At 48.3% G+C, this 12,237-nt stretch overlaps 1 protein-coding gene across 2 annotated transcripts in view; it reads right to left on the minus strand.

Annotated features, from left to right (window-relative positions):
- Nucleotides 1-588: 588 nt before the first annotated feature.
- Nucleotides 589-12,237, minus strand: part of kdm8 (lysine (K)-specific demethylase 8) — a 43,942-nt gene continuing 32,293 nt past the window's right edge. For both annotated transcript variants that reach the window (XM_038820386.1, XM_038820385.1), the window contains exons 6-8: nucleotides 2,938-3,087; nucleotides 1,695-1,787; nucleotides 589-1,500 (exon numbers count right to left, since the gene is read on the minus strand). In XM_038820386.1, coding sequence (XP_038676314.1) covers nucleotides 1,336-1,500; nucleotides 1,695-1,787; nucleotides 2,938-3,087 — 408 coding nt within the window. In that variant the 3' untranslated portion in view covers nucleotides 589-1,335. The remainder of the gene's footprint in view (nucleotides 1,501-1,694; nucleotides 1,788-2,937; nucleotides 3,088-12,237) is intronic.

The raw sequence follows: 12,237 nt of genomic DNA on the forward strand, positions 1-12,237 counted from the left end.
ATACCCACACCTGGCACCAGGTGTCAGTGCTGCATTGCTTTCAGGTTAATCCTTTCCATTCCATGCAGCTGAAGAAACCAAACTGTTATAACGTTATTTCTTGGTGAATCGCACAAACTATGGGATTCCAGCTCTGTGGCCAGTTGCTGTTCAAAATCAGCTCACTGAGCTGTGATAGCACGTGTTGCCTTTCTCCAAAATAAAGTTTAACTCAGCACAGATTGGGATGTGTCTGAGTCAGACCTTCTTAAAGTGGTTTATAACTGATTTTATAGTTCCTGTCGCTGATGTTCTGTGGAGAATTACAATGGCTAATTAACACAGCAAAATCCCACAAAACAGCAATGAGACAAATTACCCAATTAATCTGCTGGTTAAGGTGAGGGGAGGATTCTGTTCGTTGACTATTGCTAGGGATCTTTTATGTTTACCAAGCTGGGAGATGTTTGATTCCTTGGCCAAAGAATATTCCAATGGATACTGACACTGTTTAAACTGTGGCCAAAACTGGAAGAGGAAAAATGGTAGTCACCGTGGACCAGAGACCTTACAGGGAACTCTTTACCATATATTGCTGATGCGAAGAAGAACCAAACACGAAGCGTTTTATTGGACAGAATCATCTCCCAGTTTTACACACTTCCATTGGAGGGCGCCAGGGAAGCTCTCTGCATTTAAATACCTTTCCTCTCCCAGTAAGAATATTACATTCTCCTTTCGCTCTTCTGGGAGAAGATTTTGCAGTATCTTACATGCGCTGGACTCTCTAGCAGCTGCTTGGAGGCGTGACTGAAGAAAGGTTTGCTGTTAGTCCTGGGAGAATCTCTTCTGATCTTTGGCCCTCACATCCCTGAGCAGATCAAATGAGCTGCACTCATCTGTGATCTGGTCCAGATGAGATGTAGTTTAATCTGGGGGGAGGGTCAGTAGCTGCATTAAAAATTTCACTTTTTGATCAATAGCAGGCAAATGCTCAAAACTTGTACATGATGTGAAACAGTCTCTTATTCCATTTCTTCATCTGTCCCCTCTTCTGAACTGCTCACCGCCTCCTTTTTTCTTCCCTCTCTGCTCATCTTTCAGTCCTGGTTCTCTCTCTCCCCACCCCGTACTCCTCAGTCTGACTCTCTTTCTCTCTCTCTCGACGTTATTCCCTCTGTTGTTTTCCCTCTACGTTTCTCGCTGTCCCCATTCCTCCGTCCCTCGCTCTCTCTCAGTCTCTCAGATGTCCTCTCGGGGTGGTTGCTGGAATTCTCTGCTGCCACATTTCGCTCCAGGATTGAGAAATTGTCCACAACTCAATGTCCACATTCGATCCATTCCAGATAAAAATGGTCAAGACCACCAGAAGCTGACAGAAAAGCTGATGTCCAACGACCTCACATAATGCCAGTACTTCACCGGGATAAACAGGACGTCTCCTGGCCTCAGTGTACATTCCTGGAAATCAGCCAATTGAAATTCTGGAAAATTTACCAAATCCGGGTTCTCCACATCCACCTGAAAACAACAGAAATATTGGTAACCTGGTGCGGGGAGATGGAACGTGGATCAGACAATCAGCCCAACCTTGTCAGAAGAACACACTCTCAGTTAATAGCATCAACCAATTTTCACAAATGGGTTAGCATAGGGAGAGTGAAAGATTGGTCACCGTCTAATCACCCACTCCCTGTTGACAGCTGCTTTCCTACCTGACTGGTGTTGTGCAGTAGCTGTGTCGAATGAGGATGCAGCTTTGCAGTTTGTTCTGGGGAGTACAGGCGGATATATTTCTGTCCCACCACCTGCCAGAGAGAGGGAGTGGTTTCAATTTTCTCACACAGATAAAGGCAATTTACCAGCAGACTGTTTTACCTGCTCTCTTGTTGGGAGTCAGAGGCTGCCCCTCAGACCTAACAAAAATCTTCCTGTGTAAATTCAGGCAGAAAATGTGCTGGTGTGTGGAAAGAATTTCCAGCAATAAAATAAACTTTTCCCCTGCTTTGCTTCAATTAGTACCATCTCTTGCAGATTAATTTCTAATCCTTCTAGGATTCAGTAAATGATAAAATCTCCAACTGGATACACATTCAACATCATTCGAACAAATTCTTCGTTGTCATAAAACATGCCTGCACCAGACCCTGATTTACGTTTTATTGAAATCTTCAGTTCTCTAAGAGGACACCCGTATGATATACTGAATAGCAGTGCTCGCAATTCACAGCTCCCTTCAACTGGCAAGATTTGACTGGACATTGAGATTCAAGGCAGCCTCACATGACAGGCAGAGGGGAGTAGGCTTGTGTCTGCAGAAAACTAAACACAACACAGTCATTCCTTGAGAATATCAGGCCTGCAGCAGTGTGGATTGCAACCACCGCCTAGAGGAAGCCTGGTGCCCAGTAAATCATCTGGTTCAAATCAAAGTAGTGAGTCAGTAATGACACAGTGCAGACTGTATAACTTGACTCTATGCTGAGGAACTCCACACCTCCCTCACACTTCACTTCTGTCTCCAGTATACAGACGTTTAAATCCTTAGCATGGCGTCACTTAATCAATACTTTACTATATAGGCACAGGATAGACCAGCCTTCATGCTTCTCCTAGATCAACCATTCTGTTAAATGATTCTGGGGTTTTATTTGCACAATCCAGCTAAGATTCCTAACCAGCTGATCACTGTATGAAAACAATCCCTATACAATCCCATTCCTTTTATCCACAACCTGTCCCTCTCTCTGCGGTCATAAATTAATTTAAAATGATTTCCTTAATGCCTAACCTCAGCTTCTCTCCATCTCATTCTATCATTGGTCTGCCCCCAGCTATGGGTATAGGCAGTGCTTCTGGATCCTGACCATATCCTGGCCATTAGCTGAGATCGCTCACCATAACCTGACTTTACAATGCTGCTGTGTATTTGCAGTATCTGATTTGTTCCTCACTAACTTGTGTCAGGAAGTTGTGCTGTGGGTCCTGGTGTAAGGGAGAAACTGTTCCCTTTGGTCCAAACCAGGCATTTATAGTGATTTCATCTTCATTTCCAGCTCCTAGACAACAGTAATCTGGAATATCAATATCCCTCCGCAACTCTGGGATCTGTGGGAAAGAAAAACAACTGAATCAACTTCAAAGACATAGAGTCTGATCACACAGACAGGTACAACCCAGAGTCTGATCACACTGACAGGACAGGTACAACCCAGAGTCTGGTCACACTGACAGGTACAACCCAGAGACTGATCACACAGACAAGTACAACCCAGAGTCTGGTCACACTGACAGGTACAACCCAGAGTCTGATCACACAGACAGGTACAACCCAGAGTCTGATCACACTGACAAATACAGTAGTCTCCCTTTATAACGCGGGTGTTGGGGTCCAAGACAGCCACCATCCGAGCCACGGATATCCACGATGGTGGTTTTAAATTTATTTTAAAATCTATGCATGCGCTTCCCATTGTGAGTCTACGGGGGGGCGGGGGGAGAGGTCAGACCCCCGTAGACTCACAATGGGAAGCGCATGCATAGATTTTAAAATAAATTTAAAACCCCCATCGTGATCTAATTAAAACAACCCACAGAAACTTACCAGGAACTTACAAGGTCTTGCTATCTGCACCCCATCTGCCGCACGCGCTTGCACCCTGCGCTGCATGTCAGTTTCAAAGGCAAGGCTGGGATTCAGTTTTAGGTGTCAGGGCTGTCAACTTGGTGGTTTGGGAACAAGTGGCAGGGGGGTGTCGCATCTCTCCTCGGTCCCAAACCCCTGCAGTTCAGGCCTTTCTCCACACCGCCACCCCCCCACCCCACCCTACCTCAACCACTATGGAGGTACCAGCTGTAGCACTGCACTATCCACTTCCGGACGCTGTGTGAGCTGCTCCTCTCTCACTGAATCTCAGTGAGAGAGGAGCAGCCGGCAGTGTCAATTTCAGCCGGCAGTGTCAATTTCAGCGGCCGGCTCACTTTGATCCGGAGAGGGAAGCTGACAGTTGGGGTCCATAATATCCATAATGGGGGCCGTATATCGCGAACCGCGGTATTGCGGAGCGTGGTATAACGGGGGACTACTGTACAACCCAGATTCTGATCAGACAGACAGGTACAACCCAGAGTCTGATCACACTGACAGGTACAACCCAGAGTCTGATCACACAGACAGGTACAACCCAGAGTCTGATCACACAGACAATACAGGTACAACCCAGAGTCTGATCACACTGACAGACAGGTACAACCCAGAGTCTTATCACACTGACAGGTACACCCCAGAGTCTGATCACACTGACAGGTACAACCGAGAGTCTGATCACACTGACAGGACAGGTACAGCCCAGAGTCTTATCACACTGACGGGTACAACCCAGAGTCTGATCACACTGACAGGTACAACCCAGAGTTTGATCATACAGACAGTACAGGTACAACCCAGAGTCTGATCATACAGACAGTACAGGTACAACCCAGATTCTGATCATACAGACAGGCACACCCCAGAGTCTGATCACACTGACAGGTACAACCGAGAGTCTGATCACACTGACAGGTACAACCCAGAGTCTGATCGCACTAACAGACAGGTACAACCCAGATTCTGATCATACAGACAGGTACACCCCAGAGTCTGATCACACTGACAGGTACAACCCAGAGTCTGATCACACTGACAGACAGGTACAACCCAGAGTCTGATCACACTGACAGGTACAACCCAGAGTCTGATCGCACTAACAGACAGGTACAACCCAGATTCTGATCATACAGACAGGTACACCCCAGAGTCTGATCACACTGACAGGTACAACCCAGAGTCTGATCACACTGACAGGTACAACCCAGATTCTGATCAGATAGAAATGAAAATAAAATGAATGAAAATCGCTTATTGTCACGAGTAGGCTTCAATGAAGTTACTGTGAAAAGCCCCTAGTCGCCACAATCCGGCGCCTGTCCGGGGAGGCTGGTACGGGAATCGAACCGTGCTGCTGGCCTGCTTGGTCTGCTTTAAAAGCCAGCGATTTAGCTGAGTGAGCTAAACCAACCACTGACAGACAGGTACAACCCAGAGTCTGATCAAACAGCCAGGTACAACCCAGAGTCTGATCACACTGACAGGTACAACCCAGATTCTGATCATACAGACAGGTACACCCCAGATTCTGATCACACTGACAGGTACAACCCAGATTCTGATCATACAGACAGGTACACCCCAGATTCTGATCACACTGACGGGTACAACCCAGAGTCTGATCACACTGACAGGTACAACCCAGATTCTGATCACACTGACAGGTAGAACCCAGAGTCTGATCACACTGACAGACAGGTACCACCCAGAGTCTGATCACACTGACAGACAGGTACAACCCAGAGTTTGATCACACTGACAGGTACAACCCAGAGTCTGATCACACAGACAGTACAGGTACAACCCAGAGTCTGATCACACTGACAGGTACAGCCCAGAGTCTGATCACACTGACAGGTACAACCCAGAGTCTGATCACACTGACAGGTACAGCCCAGAGTCTGATCACACTGACAGGTACAACCCAGAGTCTGATCACACTGACAGGACAGGTACAACCCAGAGTCTGATCACACAGACAGGTACAACCCAGAGTCTGATCACACAGACAGTACAGGTACAACTCAGAGTCTGATCACACAGACAATACAGGTACAACCCAGAGTCTGATCACACAGACAGGTACAACCCAGAGTCTGATCACACAGACAGTACAGGTACAGCCCAGAGTCTGATCACACTGACAGGTACAACCCAGAGTCTGATCACACAGACAATACAGGTACAACCCAGAGTCTGATCACACTGACAGGTTCAACCCAGAGTCTGATCACACTGACAGGACAGGTGCAACCCAGAGTCTGATCACACTGACAGGTACAACCCAGAGTCTGATCACACTGACAGACAGGTACAACCCAGAGTCTGATCTCACTGACAGGACAGGTGCAACCCAGAGTCTGATCACACTGACAGACATGTACAACCCAGAGTCTGATCATACAGCCAGGTACAACCCAGAGTCTGATCACACTGACAGGTTCAACCCAGAGTCTGATCACACTGACAGGTACAACCCAGAGTCTGATCACACTGACAGACAGGTACAACCCAGAGTCTGATCATACAGCCAGGTACAACCGAGAGTCTGATCACACTGACTGGTACAACCCAGAGTCTGATCACACTGACGGGTACAACCCAGAGTCTGATCACACTGACAGGTACAACCCAGAGTCTGATCACACTGACTGGTACAACCCAGAGTCTGATCACACTGACAGGTACAACCCAGAGTCTGATCACACTGACAGGTACAACCCAGAGTCTGATCACACTGACAGGTACAACCCAGAGTCTGATCATACAGCCAGGTACAACCCAGAGTCTGATCACACTGACAGGTACAACCCAGAGTCTGATCACACTGACAATACAGGTACAACCCAGAGTCTGATCACACTAACGGGTAGAACCCAGAGTCTGATCACACTGACAGGACATGTACAGCCAAGAGTCTGATCACACTAACAGGTACTACCCAGATTCTGATCACACAGACAGGTACAACCCAGAGTCTGATCATACAGACAGTACAGGTACAACCCAGAGTCTGATCACACTGACAGGTACAACCCAGAGTCTGATCACACTAACAGACAGGTACAACCCAGATTCTGATCATACAGACAGGTACACCCCAGAGTCTGATCACACTGACAGGTACACCCCAGAGTCTGATCACACTGACAGGTACAACCCAGATTCTGATCACACTGACAGGTAGAACCCAGAGTCTGATCACACTGACAGACAGGTACAACCCAGAGTCTGATCACACTAACAGACAGGGACAACCCAGATTCTGATCAGACAGACAGGTACCACCCAGAGTCTGATCACACTGACAGACAGGTACAACCCAGAGTCTGATCATACAGCCAGGTACAACCCAGAATCTGATCTCACTAACAGACAGGTACAACCCAGAGTCTGATCACACAGACAATACAGGTACAACCCAGAGTCTGATCACACAGACAATACAGGTACAACCCAGAGTCTGATCACACAGACAGGTACAACCCAGAGTCTGATCACACAGACAATACAGGTACAACCCAGAGTCTGATCACACAGACAGGTACAACCCAGAGTCTGATCACACAGACAGTACAGGTACAACCCAGAGTCTGATCACACTGACAGGTACAGCCCAGAGTCTGATCACACTGACAGGTACAACCCAGAGTCTGATCACACTGACAGGTACAGCCCAGAGTCTGATCACACTGACAGGTACAACCCAGAGTCTGATCACACTGACAGGACAGGTACAACCCAGAGTCTGATCACACAGACAGGTACAACCCAGAGTCTGATCACACAGACAGTACAGGTACAACTCAGAGTCTGATCACACAGACAATACAGGTACAACCCAGAGTCTGATCACACAGACAGGTACAACCCAGAGTCTGATCACACAGACAGTACAGGTACAGCCCAGAGTCTGATCACACTGACAGGTACAACCCAGAGTCTGATCACACAGACAATACAGGTACAACCCAGAGTCTGATCACACTGACAGGTTCAACCCAGAGTCTGATCACACTGACAGGACAGGTGCAACCCAGAGTCTGATCACACTGACAGGTACAACCCAGAGTCTGATCACACTGACAGACAGGTACAACCCAGAGTCTGATCTCACCGACAGGACAGGTGCAACCCAGAGTCTGATCACACTGACAGACATGTACAACCCAGAGTCTGATCTCACTGACAGTACAGGTACAACCCAGAGTCTGATCACACTGACAGACAGGTACAACCCAGAGTCTGATCTCACTGACAGACAGGTACAACCCAGAGTCTGATCACACTGACAGGTTCAACCCAGAGTCTGATCACACTGACAGGTACAACCCAGAGTCTGATCACACTGACAGACAGGTACCACCCAGAGTCTGATCATACAGCCAGGTACAACCGAGAGTCTGATCACACTGACTGGTACAACCCAGAGTCTGATCACACTGACGGGTACAACCCAGAGTCTGATCACACTGACGGGTACAACCCAGAGTCTGATCACACTGACAGGTACAACCCAGAGTCTGATCACACTGACTGGTACAACCCAGAGTCTGATCACACTGACAGGTACAACCCAGAGTCTGATCACACTGACAGGTACAACCCAGAGTCTGATCACACTGACGGGTACAACCCAGAGTCTGATCACACTGACGGGTACAACCCAGAGTCTGATCACACAGACAATACAGGTACAACCCAGAGTCTGATCACACTAACGGGTAGAACCCAGAGTCTGATCACACTGACAGGACATGTACAGCCAAGAGTCTGATCACACTAACAGGTACTACCCAGATTCTGATCACACAGACAGGTACAACCCAGAGTCTGATCATACAGACAGTACAGGTACAACCCAGAGTCTGATCACACTGACAGGTACAACCCAGAGTCTGATCACACTAACAGACAGGTACAACCCAGATTCTGATCATACAGACAGGTACACCCCAGAGTCTGATCACACTGACAGGTACACCCCAGAGTCTGATCACACTGACAGGTACAACCCAGATTCTGATCACACTGACAGGTAGAACCCAGAGTCTGATCACACTGACAGACAGGTACAACCCAGAGTCTGATCACACTAACAGACAGGGACAACCCAGATTCTGATCAGACAGACAGGTACCACCCAGAGTCTGATCACACTGACAGACAGGTACAACCCAGAGTCTGATCATACAGCCAGGTACAACCCAGAATCTGATCTCACTAACAGACAGGTACAACCCAGAGTCTGATCACACAGACAATACAGGTACAACCCAGAGTCTGATCACACAGACAATACAGGTACAACCCAGAGTCTGATCACACAGACAGGTACAACCCAGAGTCTGATCATACAGACAGTACAGGTACAACCCAGAGTCTGATCACACTGACAGGTACAGCCCAGAGTCTGATCACACTGACAGGTACAGCCCAGAGTCTGATCACACTGACAGGTACAACCCAGAGTCTGATCACACTGACAGGACAGGTACAACCCAGAGTCTGATCACACTGACAGGTACAACCCAGAGTCTGATCATACAGCCAGGTGCAACCCAGAGTCTGATCACACTGACAGACAGGTACAACCCAGAGTCTGATCATACAGACAGGTACACCCCAGAGTCTGATCACACCGACAGGTACAACCGAGAGTCTGATCACACCGACAGGTACAACCGAGAGTCTGATCACACTGACTGGTACAACCCAGAGTCTGATCACACTGACGGGTACAACCCAGAGTCTGATCACACTGACAGACAGGTACAACCCAGAGTCTGATCACACTGACAGGACAGGTACAACCCAGAGTCTTATCACACTGACAGGTACAACCCAGAGTCTGATCATACAGCCAGGTGCAACCCAGAGTCTGATCACACTGACAGACAGGTACAACCCAGAGTCTGATCAGACAGACAGGTACAACCCAGAGTCTGATCATACAGACAGGTACACCCCAGAGTCTGATCACACCGACAGGTACAACCGAGAGTCTGATCACACTAACAGACAGGTACAACCCAGAGTCTGATCACACGGACAGGTACAACCGAGAGTCTGATCACACTGACGGGTACAACCCAGAGTCTGATCACACAGACAATACAGGTACAACCCAGAGTCTGATCACACTGACGGGTACAACCCAGAGTCTGATCACACAGACAATACAGGTACAACCCAGAGTCTGATCACACTAACGGGTAGAACCCAGAGTCTGATCACACTGACAGGACATGTACAGCCAAGAGTCTGATCACACTAACAGGTACTACCCAGATTCTGATCACACAGACAGGTACAACCCAGAGTCTGATCATACAGACAGTACAGGTACAACCCAGAGTCTGATCACACTGACAGGTACAACCCAGAGTAGATCACACAGACAGGTACAACCCAGTGTCTGATCAGACAGACAGGTACAACCCAGAGTCTGATCACACAGACAGTACAGGTACAACCCAGAGTCTGATCACAGAGACAGTACAGGTACAACCCAGAGTCTGATCACAGAGACAGTACAGGTACAACCCAGAGTCTGATCACACTGACAGGTACAGCCCAGAGTCTGATCACACTAACAGGTACTACCCAGATTCTGATCACACAGACAGGTACAACCCAGAGTCTGATCATACAGACAGTACAGGTACAACCCAGAGTCTGATCACACTGACAGGTACAACCCAGAGTCTGACCACACTGACAGGTACAACCCAGAGTCTGATCACACTGATAGACAGGTACAACCCAGAGTCTGTTCATACAGCCAGGTACAACCCAGAGTCTGATCACACTGATAGACAGGTACAACCCAGAGTCTGATCACAATGATAGACATGTACAACCCAGAGTCTGATCATACAGCCAGGTACAACCCAGAGTCTGATCACACTGACAGGACAGGTACAACCCAGAGTCTTATCACACTGACAGGTACAACCCAGAGTCTGATCATACAGCCAGGTACAACCCAGAGTCTGATCACACTGACAGGACAGGTACAACCCAGAGTCTTATCACACTGACAGGTGCAACCCAGAGTCTGATCAGACAGACAGGTACCACCCAGAGTCTGATCACACTGACAGACAGGTACAACCCAGAGTCTGATCATACAGACAGGTACACCCCAGAGTCTGATCACACCGACAGGTACAACCGAGAGTCTGATCACACTGACAGGTACACCCCAGAGTCTGATCACACTGACTGGTACAACCCAGAGTCTGATCACACTGACGGGTACAACCCAGAGTCTGATCACACTGACAGACAGGTACAACCCAGAGTCTGATCACACTGACAGACAGGTACACCCCAGAGTCTGATCACACCGACAGGTACAACCGAGAGTCTGATCACACTGACTGGTACAACCCAGAGTCTGATCACACTGACGGGTACAACCCAGAGTCTGATCACACTGACAGACAGGTACAACCCAGAGTCTGATCACACTGACAGGACAGGTACAACCCAGAGTCTTATCACACTGACAGGTACAACCCAGAGTCTGATCATACAGACAGGTACACCCCAGAGTCTGATCACACCGACAGGTACAACCGAGAGTCTGATCACACTAACAGACAGGTACAACCCAGAGTCTGATCACACCGACAGGTACAACCGAGAGTCTGATCACACTGACTGGTACAACCCAGAGTCTGATCACACTGACGGGTACAACCCAGAGTCTGATCACACAGACAATACAGGTACAACCCAGAGTCTGATCACACTGACGGGTACAACCCAGAGTCTGATCACACAGACAATACAGGTACAACCCAGAGTCTGATCACACAGACAGGTACAACCCAGAGTCTGATCACACTAACGGGTAGAACCCAGAGTCTGATCACACTGACAGGACATGTACAGCCAAGAGTCTGATCACACTAACAGGTACTACCCAGATTCTGATCACACAGACAGGTACAACCCAGAGTCTGATCATACAGACAGTACAGGTACAACCCAGAGTCTGATCACACTGACAGGTACAACCCAGAGTAGATCACACAGACAGGTACAACCCAGTGTCTGATCACACTAACAGACAGGTACAACCCAGATTCTGATCATACAGACAGGTACAACCCAGAGTCTGATCACACAGACAGTACAGGTACAACCCAGAGTCTGATCACAGAGACAGTACAGGTACAACCCAGAGTCTGATCACAGAGACAGTACAGGTACAACCCAGAGTCTGATCACACTGACAGGTACAGCCCAGAGTCTGATCACACTAACAGGTACTACCCAGATTCTGATCACACAGACAGGTACAACCCAGAGTCTGATCATACAGACAGTACAGGTACAACCCAGAGTCTGATCACACTGACAGGTACAACCCAGAGTCTGACCACACTGACAGGTACAACCCAGAGTCTGATCACACTGACAGACAGGTACAACCCAGAGTCTGTTCATACAGCCAGGTACAACCCAGAGTCTGATCACACTGATAGACAGGTACAACCCAGAGTCTGATCACAATGATAGACATGTACAACCCAGAGTCTGATCATACAGCCAGGTACAACCCAGAGTCTGATCACACTGACAGGACAGGTACAACCCAG

The sequence above is a fragment of the Scyliorhinus canicula genome, chromosome 15 (assembly GCF_902713615.1).
Source record: "Scyliorhinus canicula chromosome 15, sScyCan1.1, whole genome shotgun sequence".
Taxonomy (NCBI): Eukaryota; Metazoa; Chordata; class Chondrichthyes; order Carcharhiniformes; family Scyliorhinidae; genus Scyliorhinus; species Scyliorhinus canicula.